Here is a 13,370-nt window from a genome sequence, read left to right as displayed (position 1 = left end):
ATCATGACACAAAAAATATCTACTTTCCACAGCGCCTAACACTTAGTAGATGCTACATACTAGTTACTTCCCTTCCCCATATTTAACACTAAAGGCTGAGTCAGACTCACCACCAGCAGGATTCTGGAACACAGCCTTTCCTTCAAGGGGAAGACACTGTCCCCCTTGGGACAGGTGGCTTGGCGGGTGTGCAGGATGGGTGACGACAGGCTGCCCAGTAGCTGCCACGCAGGAGCTACTGGAAGGGCCCTGTAGCTCACCCTCCAGGTCAGCTGGGCTCCCGGAGCGGGGGAGAGCGGGGGCGAACAACTCCAGAACAGAGCTACTCGGGCCCCCAGTGCGTGTGTATGTGTCCCTGGGTGCTCTACAGAAAGGGAAGCTCGCCAGGCCTCCACTCTCAGCCACTCTCTGAGCCCGGGGAGACAGAGACTGGCCGCAACAGTGGTGAGTATGAAAGACAGACCATCACCCATCACCCTGGTCCTCTACATGCTGGGAAGGAACCGAAGCGAGGAGGCAAGTGCCCAAAGGCACCCGAAGTCCAGAGGGGCTTGGAGAGCGAACCTGAGGGCAGCCCAGAGAAGGCTGCCACGTGAACGCCTCATGCCTGGAGCATCCTGAAGACCGGCCACCTCCCCTGCACAGCCCAGATCCCACAGACTAATTAAAGAAAAACACCTCAAAGAATGGGGGAGGGAGCTGGAAGTGGGATTATTGAGGGGAGGGCAGTTGCTGTGTTCAGAGTCATGAGGCGTGAAAATGAATCCCACCTTTCACTTCCCAGCTTTGTAACCTTGGGCATGTTACTACTGAAGCCTGTTTCTTCAACGGAAAAACAGGAATCGCAGTCCTCGTGCCAGGGAGGAGCCTTTTCAAAACCATAATTAATTAGATACGTACTAACGTCTGTACTACCTACACCAAGAAATGCAGTGTTTATTTTGCTCACAGCTGTATCTCTAGGGTCTGGTCATGGCAGGTGCTCAGTAAGTGCTTACTGATACCTGATCAGAAAGTGTTGTCACAGCTCCTGATGTGTTGAGGGCATTGGTGGGCACGCTGTCGTGAAGAACAAAAGGTCAAGAGAGTCTCAGGGTGGAAGCTGGCTAGTGGTGAGCCCCTGGCAAGCTGTTCTGGAACAGTGAGCCTAAAGCAGGACAGAAGTGTGCCTGGTGGGGCAAAGTCCCAGGAGTCATAGCTCAGGCTCCCTCCCTGGGGACTGTGGTCCAGCTGCACACAATCAGCTCGGGGTCCCATGGTTGCCTTACTACCCAGAAGGGCACCGCAGATAGCACAACCCCTGCCAGTACTGGAAGGACAAATACGTATTTACCAAAATGTTGTTCTAAAAATAATAGTAATGATAAAATAGAGGGGAAAAAATCCATTGAGTTCCAGTGCCTGCACAAAAATATCAACAGTATCCAAAAAGCACAAAAAAATTAATTTCTTTGTTCTTTATGACTAATGACCATCCATGCAAGTTATTTGAAGGGGAAAATTGCCTATTTGAGTATCTAATTAAAGAATCAGAAAGGCATAAATATTGCATTTTCTTGGACTGAGTTTTCAGAATCTCAACCACCCAAGGCAACCACCATGTCGCTCATTGTTTTAAAGTTTTGTTTTTTTTCTTTAAATATACTAATACATTTGGAAAATCTCTTCTTGCAGGAGGAATCTCTTGAAGGAGCTTCTATTTCTGATTGGGTAAATTTACATTCTATACTGAAATGAAATGACTTGGAGAAGACTTCAGCATCTAAATCTGGCAAAACATTCAAAACAATGAATTTTGTCTCATTAAAATATTTGTCAAAACAGATAATAACAAGTGTTGGCAAGGACGTGGAGAAACTGGAACTCTCTTAAATGGCTGATGGGGATGTAGAACGGTGCTGCCGTTTTGGAAAACAGTCTGGCAGGTCTCATTTTTTTAAGAAATAGAGCTTTCTCTACCGGTACGGGAGAGTCTGCTTTCCACATTTTGAACACTGGGGGGGAATCTCAGCCAGGCTGAGAGACTGATCTCACCGCCACTAATGCTCTTCTCTTTCGCCTACAGTATGTGTCCGGCCGACGCGCCGTCACCCAGAGCGCCCCGGAGCCCGGCAGCTTCCCCCCTCACCTCCTCCCCCCGCTCCTCCGCCACCACGCCCGCCAGCCCCACCTCCGCCACCACGCCCGCCCTCACCACCCCCCGCACCAGGAGGCGGGGCTACACGCTGCCCAGGTGACGCCCTGCACGTGCCCCTTGTTCTCCTGCCAGTGGGAAGGCCACCTGGAGGTGCTGGTGCCCCACCTGCGGCAGATGCACCGAGTGGACATCCTGCAGGGCGCCGAGATCGTCTTCCTGGCCACGGACATGCACCTACCGGCACCAGCCGACTGGATCATCATGCAGTCCTGCCTCGGCCACCACTTTCTGCTGGTGCTTAGGAAACGGGAGAGGCACGCAGGGCACCCCCAGTTCTTCGCCACCATGATGCTCATCGGGACCCCCACCCAGGCCGACTGCTTCACCTATCGCCTGGAGCTCAACAGAAACCACCGGCGTCTCAAGTGGGAGGCCGCCCCCCGGTCTGTCCTGGAGTGCGTGGACTCGGTGATCACTGACGGGGACTGCCTCGTCCTCAACACCTCGCTGGCCCAGCTCTTCTCCGACAACGGCAGCCTCGCCATCGGGATTGCCATCACCGCGGCGACGGAGGTCTGCTCCTCGGAAGCTGAGATGTGACGCAGAGGCCCCGGACGGTCACGTGCAGCCGCCCCTTCCCCGAGGAACTCTGCCTGGGCCCTTGGATCTCCGTAAGGCCAGGACTCCAGGCTCCTTTCTATTCTTCTCCCTCCTTCTCTCCTTCCTTCCTTTCTTTTTTTGTCTCAGGTACTTTGTGGTATTTGGTATTTGTCTGCCATGGGCATTATATTACGTAAACATCTTGTGATTCAAGATCTTGGTGTGAGGTTTGTCCTGATTTGTTGGTATAGTTTTATAGAACACTTTTAATCGGATTCAGTCAGAATGGTGATTTCTCGCCACCTTCTCCTTGCAATTCCCTTCTCCGCTGCTTCTAAATTGAGCAAAAGTCACCAAGGTCACAAAGCAGACTCTTGGGGTTGAAAGGAGACTTAGTGTCCAAATCATTTCTTCCTTCTCTTTTTAATCTATTTCAGAGTGAGCTAACTCTGAAATGCGTGCCGACAGCAGATTAGGGAACGGGACCTGGCCAGCTCAGAGGTATGTATTTCAGACCAACTAGACACAAGTCTGCCACCTTCCCAGGAACCTCAGGGGCCACGCTGCCTGGACACAAGGAGATGGCGTCTCCTTCGAAGGCCAGGGCGCTGGGCTGGAGGCACCATCACGCCATGTGTCCTCTGGATTGACCCGGGGCTCGGGGGAGCGGGCAGCGGTCGAACCCTCTTTTGGCAGGCTGTTATGAGCTTGCTTTCAGCCCGGGCCATCTTTTCCTGCTCCGAAATCAAAGGCCTCAAGGGTTTGGTGCTTTCTTGAAAATTTCTTTGCCCTCTGTTGAGCAAGTCATGGAAAAGGATGGGCAAGATGCAGGCGAAGAGAAGCAGCCGAAAAAGCGAAGGATAAAATTAATCTCCCACCTCTGGGAGGGCGTTCTCTCCTGAGAGAGCTTTATTATCAAGTTATAAAATCCATCAGTCCTTTCCCTGGCGTGGAGCACTTATGTATCAGGCAAAGAGCCCTCTGTGCTCTTGACGGTTCATAGCCAGAACCACGATTCGGCATCAAACACGAGGAACTTGAAGGGTGCAACCAGGTCCCTCTGACCTGAAGGGCTGTCCCCGTCACTCAGACACCTGAGAGGGTCCTCTTTCCTTCCCTTACTTCTAAACCGCTCCGAGGGCCCCGTTCAGCACACACACGCTGTCACTGGTCAGCATGCATCCGGCGCCCCGTTGCAGTATGAATGAAGAGGCCACGAAAATTCATACTGCCTCCAGGTAGATGGCCTTCTCTTATTCGGCTGTCAGAACAATCTGCCAACCTCTTCTTGTGGAAGTCTCTCGTGTTTTTGAAGAAAGTAAGCATGTTTAGTCGACTTTGTCTCTTCTGATGGAAGCTGAATACCTGTAAGCCTTCCCAGTAGGCCCTCTTCCCCCTCCTTTCTGTCATTTTTGTTCTCCCCTCGGCCAATCCCTGGTTGCAGCAGCTGCATGGGGGCCCCAAACCCCACACGACGCTCATCAGTGGACCTTTCGCCAAGCAGACGTTGCTCTCGGTCCCGTTCCCTCACCTGGCCATCTCGGCTGGGTCCTGGCAGGCCTCCCAGTGAGGATTTAGTTTCAGGCAGCTTTTGCCCTGACTGGCCATCAGCAATCTTTTCTCTGCCAAAAATAATTGATCCAGAAACACAACACCCTTCCCCCAACAACTGGGTAATCCTGCAGCCACCTGAGCTGCCAACCCGCAGCTCCAGCTCTGCAAGGGCAGGGTCAGTCGATAGAGGAGCTCCGAATGCAGCCCCCTCTAGTTACACAGTAACCGCTGGGGCCTGGGATCTGAGGTTGTGTTCTCTAAGAGCCCTAAGGAGACCAGTAAACATCGTGTCACTGATTGAGGCAAACGCCAGGTGCGCAGTCCCAAGGAAAGAGTTGTAAGTTCCTTTCTCTTAGTGCTGTCAGAACATCCCACAGGGCACCAGCGTCCCCCGCCTAGAACCGCACCGCCAGCCTGGGAACAAGCTGAGGCTGGTTGGTCCATGTGAGGGGAGACTGGCTCCTTACTTTACCCCCAGGCCCTTCCCCAGAGCCTAAGACCCCCTTGGCTGTAAGTCTGATGCCTCCAGAAGCTGCATTCCTTCCATGGTTCCTGATTCTCCACCACTTAGAAAACATTTGTGTAGCGTCACAGGTGCCCCAGATAAACAAACAAACCAAACCTCATTAAGAGTATAATTACCATCCACAGGGCCTTAGGGCTCGTGCAGACACCACCTCTGCCTTCCTGTGGTGCCAAGTTAGGAGAGCCCAACTGAGAATAACTTCAGGCTATTAGTAGTGCACACAGGACTGTATTATGAATAAGTGATCCCAGGTAGGAACGGATATTTTTGGTTCCTAGAGACCTTTAGATTAAAGGGTAGAGGTGTGTTATTTTCATCCATCTATGGTGCTCCCAAGAAGCCCTTCCTCTCTATAGCCATGTGTGAAGAATTGAAGAAAAAGGAGCAAACTAGAAACAATGAACAGGAATTAGAAAATGGTACCAACAAAGTGTGCTGTGTTGAGCTTTAGAGTCACAAAGGGCTCCCTCATTTGAGTCTCTGGCGAATCCTTATCAGCATCCTCAATATACTAAAAAACCAGAAGTTCAGAGACATGAAATGACCTTCCCAAAGTCACACACCAAGTGGCTGGGACCACAGCTTGAACCTGGCCCACCGACTGCAAACTTGGTGTTCTTGCCAGAGGAAGACGAACACAGAGCAGTCAGCATGTTCCCACCTCATCAGTGGACTGGGGTCCCAAGGGTCCACTGGGTCTTGCTTCGGGGAGCAGGGAGAGTCTGAAGTAGCTTTGCTTTTAGAGGCATCTCAGCTAGAAGAACTGGTCAACCTGGAAGCAGGGGGAGGGGTGGGAGGGACTCAGGCCCCTTCCTATATCACATCGCCCACTGCAGGTTCCTCATTTTTAGATTCCCAGGAGTCCGCTCAACACAGAGCCCTGGGATCTGACTGCCTCATGCACACCCAGGTGCTGACTTGATACCCACCCTCTAAGGAGTACAGTCAGCCCTCTATATCTGCAGGGGATTGGGTCCTCGATACGCCCCACCCCTGGATACCAAAATCCACGGATGCTCGAGTTCCTTATACAAAATGCCATAGTACAATCGGAACCCACAGATGCAGAGGGCCAACTGTATTTGCATTTAAAAAGTAGGCCTAGGGATATACGTGAAAAGAATCTTAAAAAAGAGTGGATCTATGTATATGTATAACAGATTCACTCTGCTGAACACCTACACAACATTTTAAATCAACTGTACCCCAATACAAATTACAATTAAAAAATAAAAGTAGGCCTAGGGAGACAGCAGCCCTTAACAGCAAGAAATGAGTTACCAGCATTTGAACTTGAGGCAGGAGGTGTGAAGAGAAGGTCATTCCTGCCCTTGAGGCTGAGCCTGCATAAATGGTCAGTGCAGAATGGAAGTCAGGCCATGCAAAGAAGATTGCCTTTAATTATCCTTCTCTCCATGTACTTGCAGCTGGGCTAGACCCCATCACTACCTGTGGCTATTGTGACCTTTAAGAAACGGATCAGGTTAATAATAATAATAGTACTCATGGCTACCACTTATTGAGGGTTTACTATGTACCCTAGTGAGCTAAGTACTTTGAGCATATTATCTCATTTAATCCCCATAACAACCTTATGAAGCAGGTACTATTATTTCACCCATGAAGAAACTTAAGCTAAGAGGGATTAGACACTTTTAAGGTCACACAGTAAATGGTACAGCTGCGTCTGGAATTCAGCATGTCTTGCTCCAAAGTCCAGGCTTCAGACCAATACCAACTATGTCATTTCTAGAAATTCATGGACCCAAGGCTCAGAAGGACCAGTCATAAATTCTGAATGGCATACAGGCCTTTTAGTAGAGTTGTATTAAATGTGCCCTTTCATTTCTTCCCTTTCTCCCTCTTTTCCCAGAGCAAGACAGAACGGTGTGCTAGAGCCGGCTTGTGTAACAGTTGTTAAATTTTTTAGGAATTTTACAAACTGTTAAGCACAGCCACTATTAAAAATTAAATTATATAAATTTACAATTAAATAAGTTCTATTAAAAAGAAGGTAATAAATACTCAGAACTCATCACTTCCTAGTTATTTCACTACTCTTTTATTTTCTATGCTCTCAAGATTATTTACCTTGACCATATGTGTGTGGTGAACATACTATATAATGATGTGCTACCAACCCCATGTTTGGTGACATCATGGTAACAGCTTGAAACTAGCCACGGTGGCAGTGTTTACCCCATGGAAATTGTCAATGCTATAAACCAGGGTGTTTCCCACTTGGAGAACTAGCTGTGAAAACATTTACCAGCATACCACTGCCTGGACAGTTCTGATGTACATGGCAGGGTGGGGAGAGGGGACTTTGGAAGGAGAGACAAGATCCTGGTGGCCACACTGACAGGGATAGAGATAACAGCCAAGCTAGCCAAATAGCAAATTTTCGGGAAAACACAAATTGTTCCGGAGAAGGGAGTCTGAGGCCTCTAAGCAACTTCAGGGGCACTCCCTGCCCTATTCCAGATCCTTCCCTATTGCTGTTAGCGTGGGAAGTTCTATCTGATGACTTTCACGGAAAAATTATGGCTTCACAAAACCAACCTACTGCAATCCCAATCCCAAAAGTAAGACCAAACGCTACAAAATTAGAATCTCCCATTGCTTGTTCTTATAGGTCATTTTTCTTACCTCTGTGCATAGACCAAAACCTAAAGAAATATTTTGCTTTGCAATTAGAGATTGGAAATATCCAACATCTGAGAATGACACAGTGGGCAGTAGTTGCAAACATCACATGAAATGTATGACCACAGAAATAGGACCCTCACATCCTCAAAGCTGAAGGACAAAAAAGGGAACAGATCAGGGGATGTTACATGAAGAACAGAGCCTAGCGCTAATCTGGCTACTTCACTGTAACCCAACAAGTAGCCTGTTCACAATCCATAGCCTACCTAGACCAACACTCTTTCCAAATTAAGGGTATGGTTCCCACTAGGATAAAAGTCACAAGGAACTCCAGGCTGAGTGCCCTGTAGCAGGCAGACTCTCCAAGGTCAATAGTGAATCAGTTCCTCTGATCCCAGTGGCTTCAACGTAAGTGAAAGAAGTGAGGCTTGTTGAAGCCTCCACTTGGATGCAATTTCTGGTGGAAGGGGAAGGGATTGTGGACTGGACATCAAAGAATTATGCTTCGATTAAAGTTCAGCTACAAATAGCATCAAGAGTAGAGTCTCCTAGTAGATTGTTAGACCTTCAGATTATTTGTTCTGAAGATTTCCTTTAAGAATTGGTGAGCTCTCTAGTGTGTTAACCTGGAGAATGGCCAGCCAAGAAAAACTTCACTTGAAAAGAGATCCAAGAATCTGTCGTAGATAAGCATTGACTTGTTTCCCCAAAATCAGATTATCACATGGGTTACCTACATGGATTAGGGATTGTGTTTTCCAATATTGTATGAAAATATTTTACCTTGAGTACTGTACTATAAACATTCCCATCCCCTTTTTAACCTTTTTTTAGGGTATTGAGATGAGACAGAGAAAGGAAATCGAGAATCACTTTACTTGATCTGAATTGATGTATATATAATTTTCTAGGCTTTCTTATGATGTTAAAGACAAGAAGCAGCAGCAGATTTAGAATTCTACTTTATCTCTATTCTGTCTCCCATGAAAAATGTCATTAAATTGCATTTGATATTGTTTCCTTGAACCTTTGGAGTTGTTTGTTGTTGTTGGGATTTTCTTCTCTCCATAGGCTACTGTGCGACGTGAGGGAATAGAAATGAAACAGTGCAATTATCAGAAATTCACCAGCTGCCACGTTTGACTTATGTTTCATTATCTTCCTCCCCTTTTCATTTTTGCCTCCATTTTAAAGTCATAATTGGATGTAAGGGAGAAAGTACGGCTGAAGGTGAATAAACGCTGTGGCAGCTAATTTGCCCTCAGTACTATTTCAGCATCTGGTGCTACCCTGAGAAGAGAGACCAAAGCCTCCCTCGCTGGCCTTCACTGCCCACCCCCTTCCTCCCAGTGCCCCTTATCTCAGCTCTCCCCTGCCTCTGCCTGACAACAGTGTCCCTGAAATTTACTTCTGGGCCTATCAGATCAGTTGTCAAGGGAGCCTTCATGGTTTAATTCTTTAGTTTCAGGCCACTGTTAGTTACTCGCAAGATCAAGATTGAGCAAGAGTTTTAATCCTATTGCCTGTCAAGTCGTCTTAACCTCTATCTTCTTCCCTACGTTCTTAGTCCCAGAACCTGTTTTCTGCTCTCACAAAGGGTTTATAGAAAGCGCCTTGAATTGATCTGAGTGATCAAAACTGACCACAGGGTCAGCATGAATATTCATGAGCCGGGTTACTTTTCAGGCCACGGCCTTTCTTGGGACAGTTCTGCACACCATGGTGTCCCAAACACTTGCCCTTGCCCTAAAAATACACTCAAAGATGCACAGTAAGGTTGCTGAGTGCCAGAGAGACACTCCACTGAAAGAAGGGGGAAAAGTCACCCATCGGAAAGTCAGCCAGGGAGGGAGGCCCAGCCCAAACCCACTCTGGGATGCGAGGTTAGTTCTCAGACTTGAGTGTGCTTAAGAATGATCAACAGAACTTGATTTCTGGGCCCTAGAAACCAGAGATTCTCCTTCAGGAGGTCCAGAGTGGAACCCAGGGTTCTGATTTAACATTCTCCCCCAGAGGACTCTGCTGTAGGTACGTGGCTGAGGATTAGATTCTCAAATCCAGAACCGAGCACACTGGTGCTAACAGGGGCCACAGGAGACATTAAAGGAGCAGATAAAGCCACCTGAAGAAGACAGCCGGTCTTTCTGCGGGAGGACGGAAAGCAGGAAAGGAGGTGACGGGAAGCGATCACAGTTACCTTCAGATGGAGAAGCAGGAAACACTTAAATGGAGTCCAAAAAGGAGAGCAGAGGGGAATTAGGTAGGGGTTCCCTGTAACCGAGTGGCAGAGGGAACTCTATTCTCCTGTCATTTGGGGGCAGAGACGGTAGGTACAGAGGAGTGAGAGAAGCCTGCGCAGGCAGGATGCCGGAGCCGTGACCAGGGCTGGCAGACGGAAGCCAGCGTTGAAGGGTCCTCAGTGCTGAGTGTCACGCAGTGACAATCCCGGCGGCCTGGTGCTGACGAAGGGACTGTGTAAATCTTCCCCAGGAGCACAGAAGGGGCTTATCTTGTAAATCCCTGCCAGGTTGGGATGGTAATTCATATTTAAATCTCTGCCCCCAGCCCTGACAGGGAGATACCTCGCAAATCCCCAGGGAGGCATTTACTTATCCTGCAAATGTCCCCAGGATGCCTGAACAGGGGTCACCATTTCAGGAACCTCTGTGGGGAATGTGAATTATCAGGCCACTTTTGGCAGCCGCTCAGAGCTAAGCCCCATGTAAGCCTTGCCTATGGGGCGAGAGAAAAGGAAATCACTGAACTAGTTTCTTACTAGCCTAGAGGTAGACAAGATAAACTCTGTACACCCTCTGTAAGGGGGCCATTGGGAAAAGCATCTATTAAGGATAAAGTTGGGGGCATGCATTACCACCCATCCATGAGGTAGTTCAATCTTCCCTTCTCTCTGCCTCTTCCTAGGTTCCAAATCAACTTTTGTTAATACACAGAGATAGACATTTCTTGATTTTTACATCTGACTTGACACATAATTCTGGCAATTACAGAGTTAAAAAACAAAACACAATCAAACAGGAAATCAAGCACCCCAATACATCGAAATGTTAGGGAATCGTTGACGGAAACCGCTCGCCTTGGCCAGGCATGGTGATAACCGCTTGAAAGACCTCATCAGGAGGTCGCGATGAAGAATGCAGTGTTGCTGAGGAAAGCTAACGAGGAGAATTCGGGAGGGGCCGAAAGGAGGAGGGAGAAGACAACATGCCTTGCCAACCTCCAGAAACCATCACGCTCGATCCATCTTGGCTGAGAGATGCACGCGCCACCGGGAAGGACCCTGAATCAGACCAGCTACGGGCCAAGCAAGATGATTGGCCAGAGACAACCCGGAAACGAACCCCATTACCATAAAACCCGAGACTGGGAGCCGCGTGGAGAGTAGTTCTCCTGGGTTCCCTTACCCTGCTGCTCTCCGCTCGGGTACCCCTTCCCAATAAAATCTTTTGCTTTATCAGTACGTGTGCCTCCTCGGACAATCCATTTCCAAGTGTTTGACAAGAGCCCACTCTCAGGCCCGGGAAGGGGTCGCCCTTCCTGCAACAGATACGCTTCCAGATCATTCAGAAGGTGAGCCCACCACCTACCTTGTGGTCCTGCTTCCTGCAAACAATGACAGAAGGTCGAGGTCAGTCAGCAAAACTCAAGGAAGGTCTCCTGAAACTCTGGGTCCATCCCCTAAACATTCAGATCTGCATCTTCACCAACCCGGGAAAGGTGCTCTGTAAAAAAAGAGAATCAGGCAAACCACTGTCACTGGGGCTGGTTTAGTGATGCGGCCACATTCCGAGGGCGAGGCTCAGTTGGGGAATGGGCTCTAGAGGGGAGAGGGGAGAGGGCAGAGGATAAGCCTGCTTAGTAAATAAAATAAAAAGTATTTTTATTGGCTAAATCTGGCAAACCTAGGAGGAAAGAGTCCATAAAGTGCATTTGTTTTATTGTGGGTGCAGGTTACTATCCACAGCAGGCCCTCACGGGCAGTGTCCCCATCTTGCTAATTCTGCCCCTAATCTGGGGAGCCAAGTGTATGGCCGATTCTCTCCGGCCACAGGGCTGGTGGAGCTGTATTCCCTAGGCCCCGCTGCCGCCTCCACGGTGGGCTGTTCTCTGGGTGGGCTCTGGTGGGCTGGAACTTAGCCTCTGCTTCTTAACAAGCCCAGGATGGCTTGAGATCCCAGAGTCTCAGGGGCACTTGGGCACAGGGAAGCCATGGCAATTTAGAAACAGTCGCAATGTGCCATTAAGAAGAGTGCTTCAGCGGGCTTCCCTGGTGGCGCAGTGGTTGAGAATCTGCCTGCCAATGCAGGGGACACGGGTTCGAGCCCTGGTCCGGGAAGATCCCACATGCCGCGGAGCAACTATGCCCGTGTGCCACAACTACTGAGCCTGCGCGTCTGGAGCCTGTGCTCCGCAACAAGAGAGGCCGCGATAGTGAGAGGCCCGCGCACCGCGATGAAGAGTGGCCCCCGCTCGCCGCAACTAGAGAAAGCCCTCGCACAGAAACGAAGACCCAACACAGCCAAAAATAAATAAATAAATAAATAAATTTATTTAAAAAAAAAAAAGAAGAAGAGTGCTTCAGGACAGGAGGTAGGAGTGCCTTCAGCCTAAGCAACAAAATATTACTGAATGCCTATGTTATGTTGGGCTTGCTGGAGGATACAAAGGGAAAAGAAGGTCTGGTCCCTGCCCTCAGGAACGTCTTAGTGGACTCAAGGAGCCAAAATAAATGCATTTAAATGTGCATCAAGCAACTGTCAAATGGTCCAGCAGCTCCTAAGCAGCAGCCCAGCAGCACTGGTTGGGTTGGAGTACATGCAGCCACAGATTCGGCCAGAAGGAGACAACGAGCCCAGATGGGTTTAGACGATGTACTGTTCACAGTGAGAAGAACACTTTAGTCCCGGTTCCCTGAGCCCCAACTCCAAAAGAACAATGAACAGGTGTTGACTGTGCACAGAGTGGGGATGCATTCGGGGGAGGAACCCTGAGATCAGGAGACTCTGATCTTATACGGGGTTGCTAGCAAACCTGCCCATCCTCCTTTCTGGAGACAGAGATTATTTTTATTACTCTGGAATATAAGCAAATCTCTCTGAGGAGGGAATACCTCTATTTTTTACTACCCAGGAATGTAAATAAATTTGTTCTAGAAGGAGTCACTGCCTCCAGGCTTACACTGATATTCCTAAAAAGATAGTTCTAGAGCAAACAGCATCTTCATGCCTACACGAGTAGAAACACACAGCCTTAGATAATAAAGAGCTAATGAAGTGATTAAGACTTTAACTGGGGCTTCCCTGGTGGCACAGTGGTTGAGAATCCGCCTGCCAATGCAGGGGACACGGGTTCGAGCCCCGGTCCGGGAAGATCCCACATGCCACAGAGCAACTAAGCCCGTGCGCCACAGCTACTGAGCCTGCGTTCTAGAGCCCGCGAGCCACAACTACTGAGCCCGCGTGCCACAACTACTGAAGCCCGCGCGCCTAGAGCCCGTGCTCCGCAACAAGAGAAGCCACCGCAGTGAGTAGCCCCCGCTCACCACAACTAGAGAAAGTCCGCGTGCAGCAACGAAGACTCAATGCAGCCAAAAATAAAATAAAATAATAAATAAATAAACTTAAAAAAAAAAAAGACTTTAACTGACATGGTTTGAGGAGGAATTTGATAGAAGCTTATATGATTTAAAAAAATGCTTCATGGAGGAAGAAGAACTTGATGTTGTCCCTGAAGAACTTGTAAATAATGTCCAGGACTCCAGCCCATTCTATCTGCTAGGACAGGGGCTGGCCAGATAATAAATATTTCACGTTTTGCAGACTGTATGCCCTCTATGGCAACTATTTAATTCTGCCATTGTGGTGTGGAAGCAGCCTCAGACAATAC

General features: G+C 48.8%; 1 protein-coding gene across 1 annotated transcript in view; it reads left to right on the top strand.

Moving 5' to 3' along the window:
* Positions 1 to 13,118, top strand: part of SIAH3 (siah E3 ubiquitin protein ligase family member 3) — an 83,947-nt gene extending 70,829 nt beyond the window's left edge. The window contains exon 2 of the mRNA XM_082365702.1: positions 2,066 to 13,118. Coding sequence (XP_082221828.1) covers positions 2,066 to 2,737 — 672 coding nt within the window. The 3' untranslated portion in view covers positions 2,738 to 13,118. The remainder of the gene's footprint in view (positions 1 to 2,065) is intronic.
* The last annotated feature ends 252 nt before the right edge of the window (positions 13,119 to 13,370 follow it).

Source organism: Balaenoptera borealis (genome assembly GCF_965194805.1).
Source record: "Balaenoptera borealis genome assembly, chromosome: 18".
Classification (NCBI taxonomy): Eukaryota; Metazoa; Chordata; class Mammalia; order Artiodactyla; family Balaenopteridae; genus Balaenoptera; species Balaenoptera borealis.
Note: the sequence above shows the minus strand (reverse complement) of the source record. Positions and strands in the feature narration are given on the sequence as shown.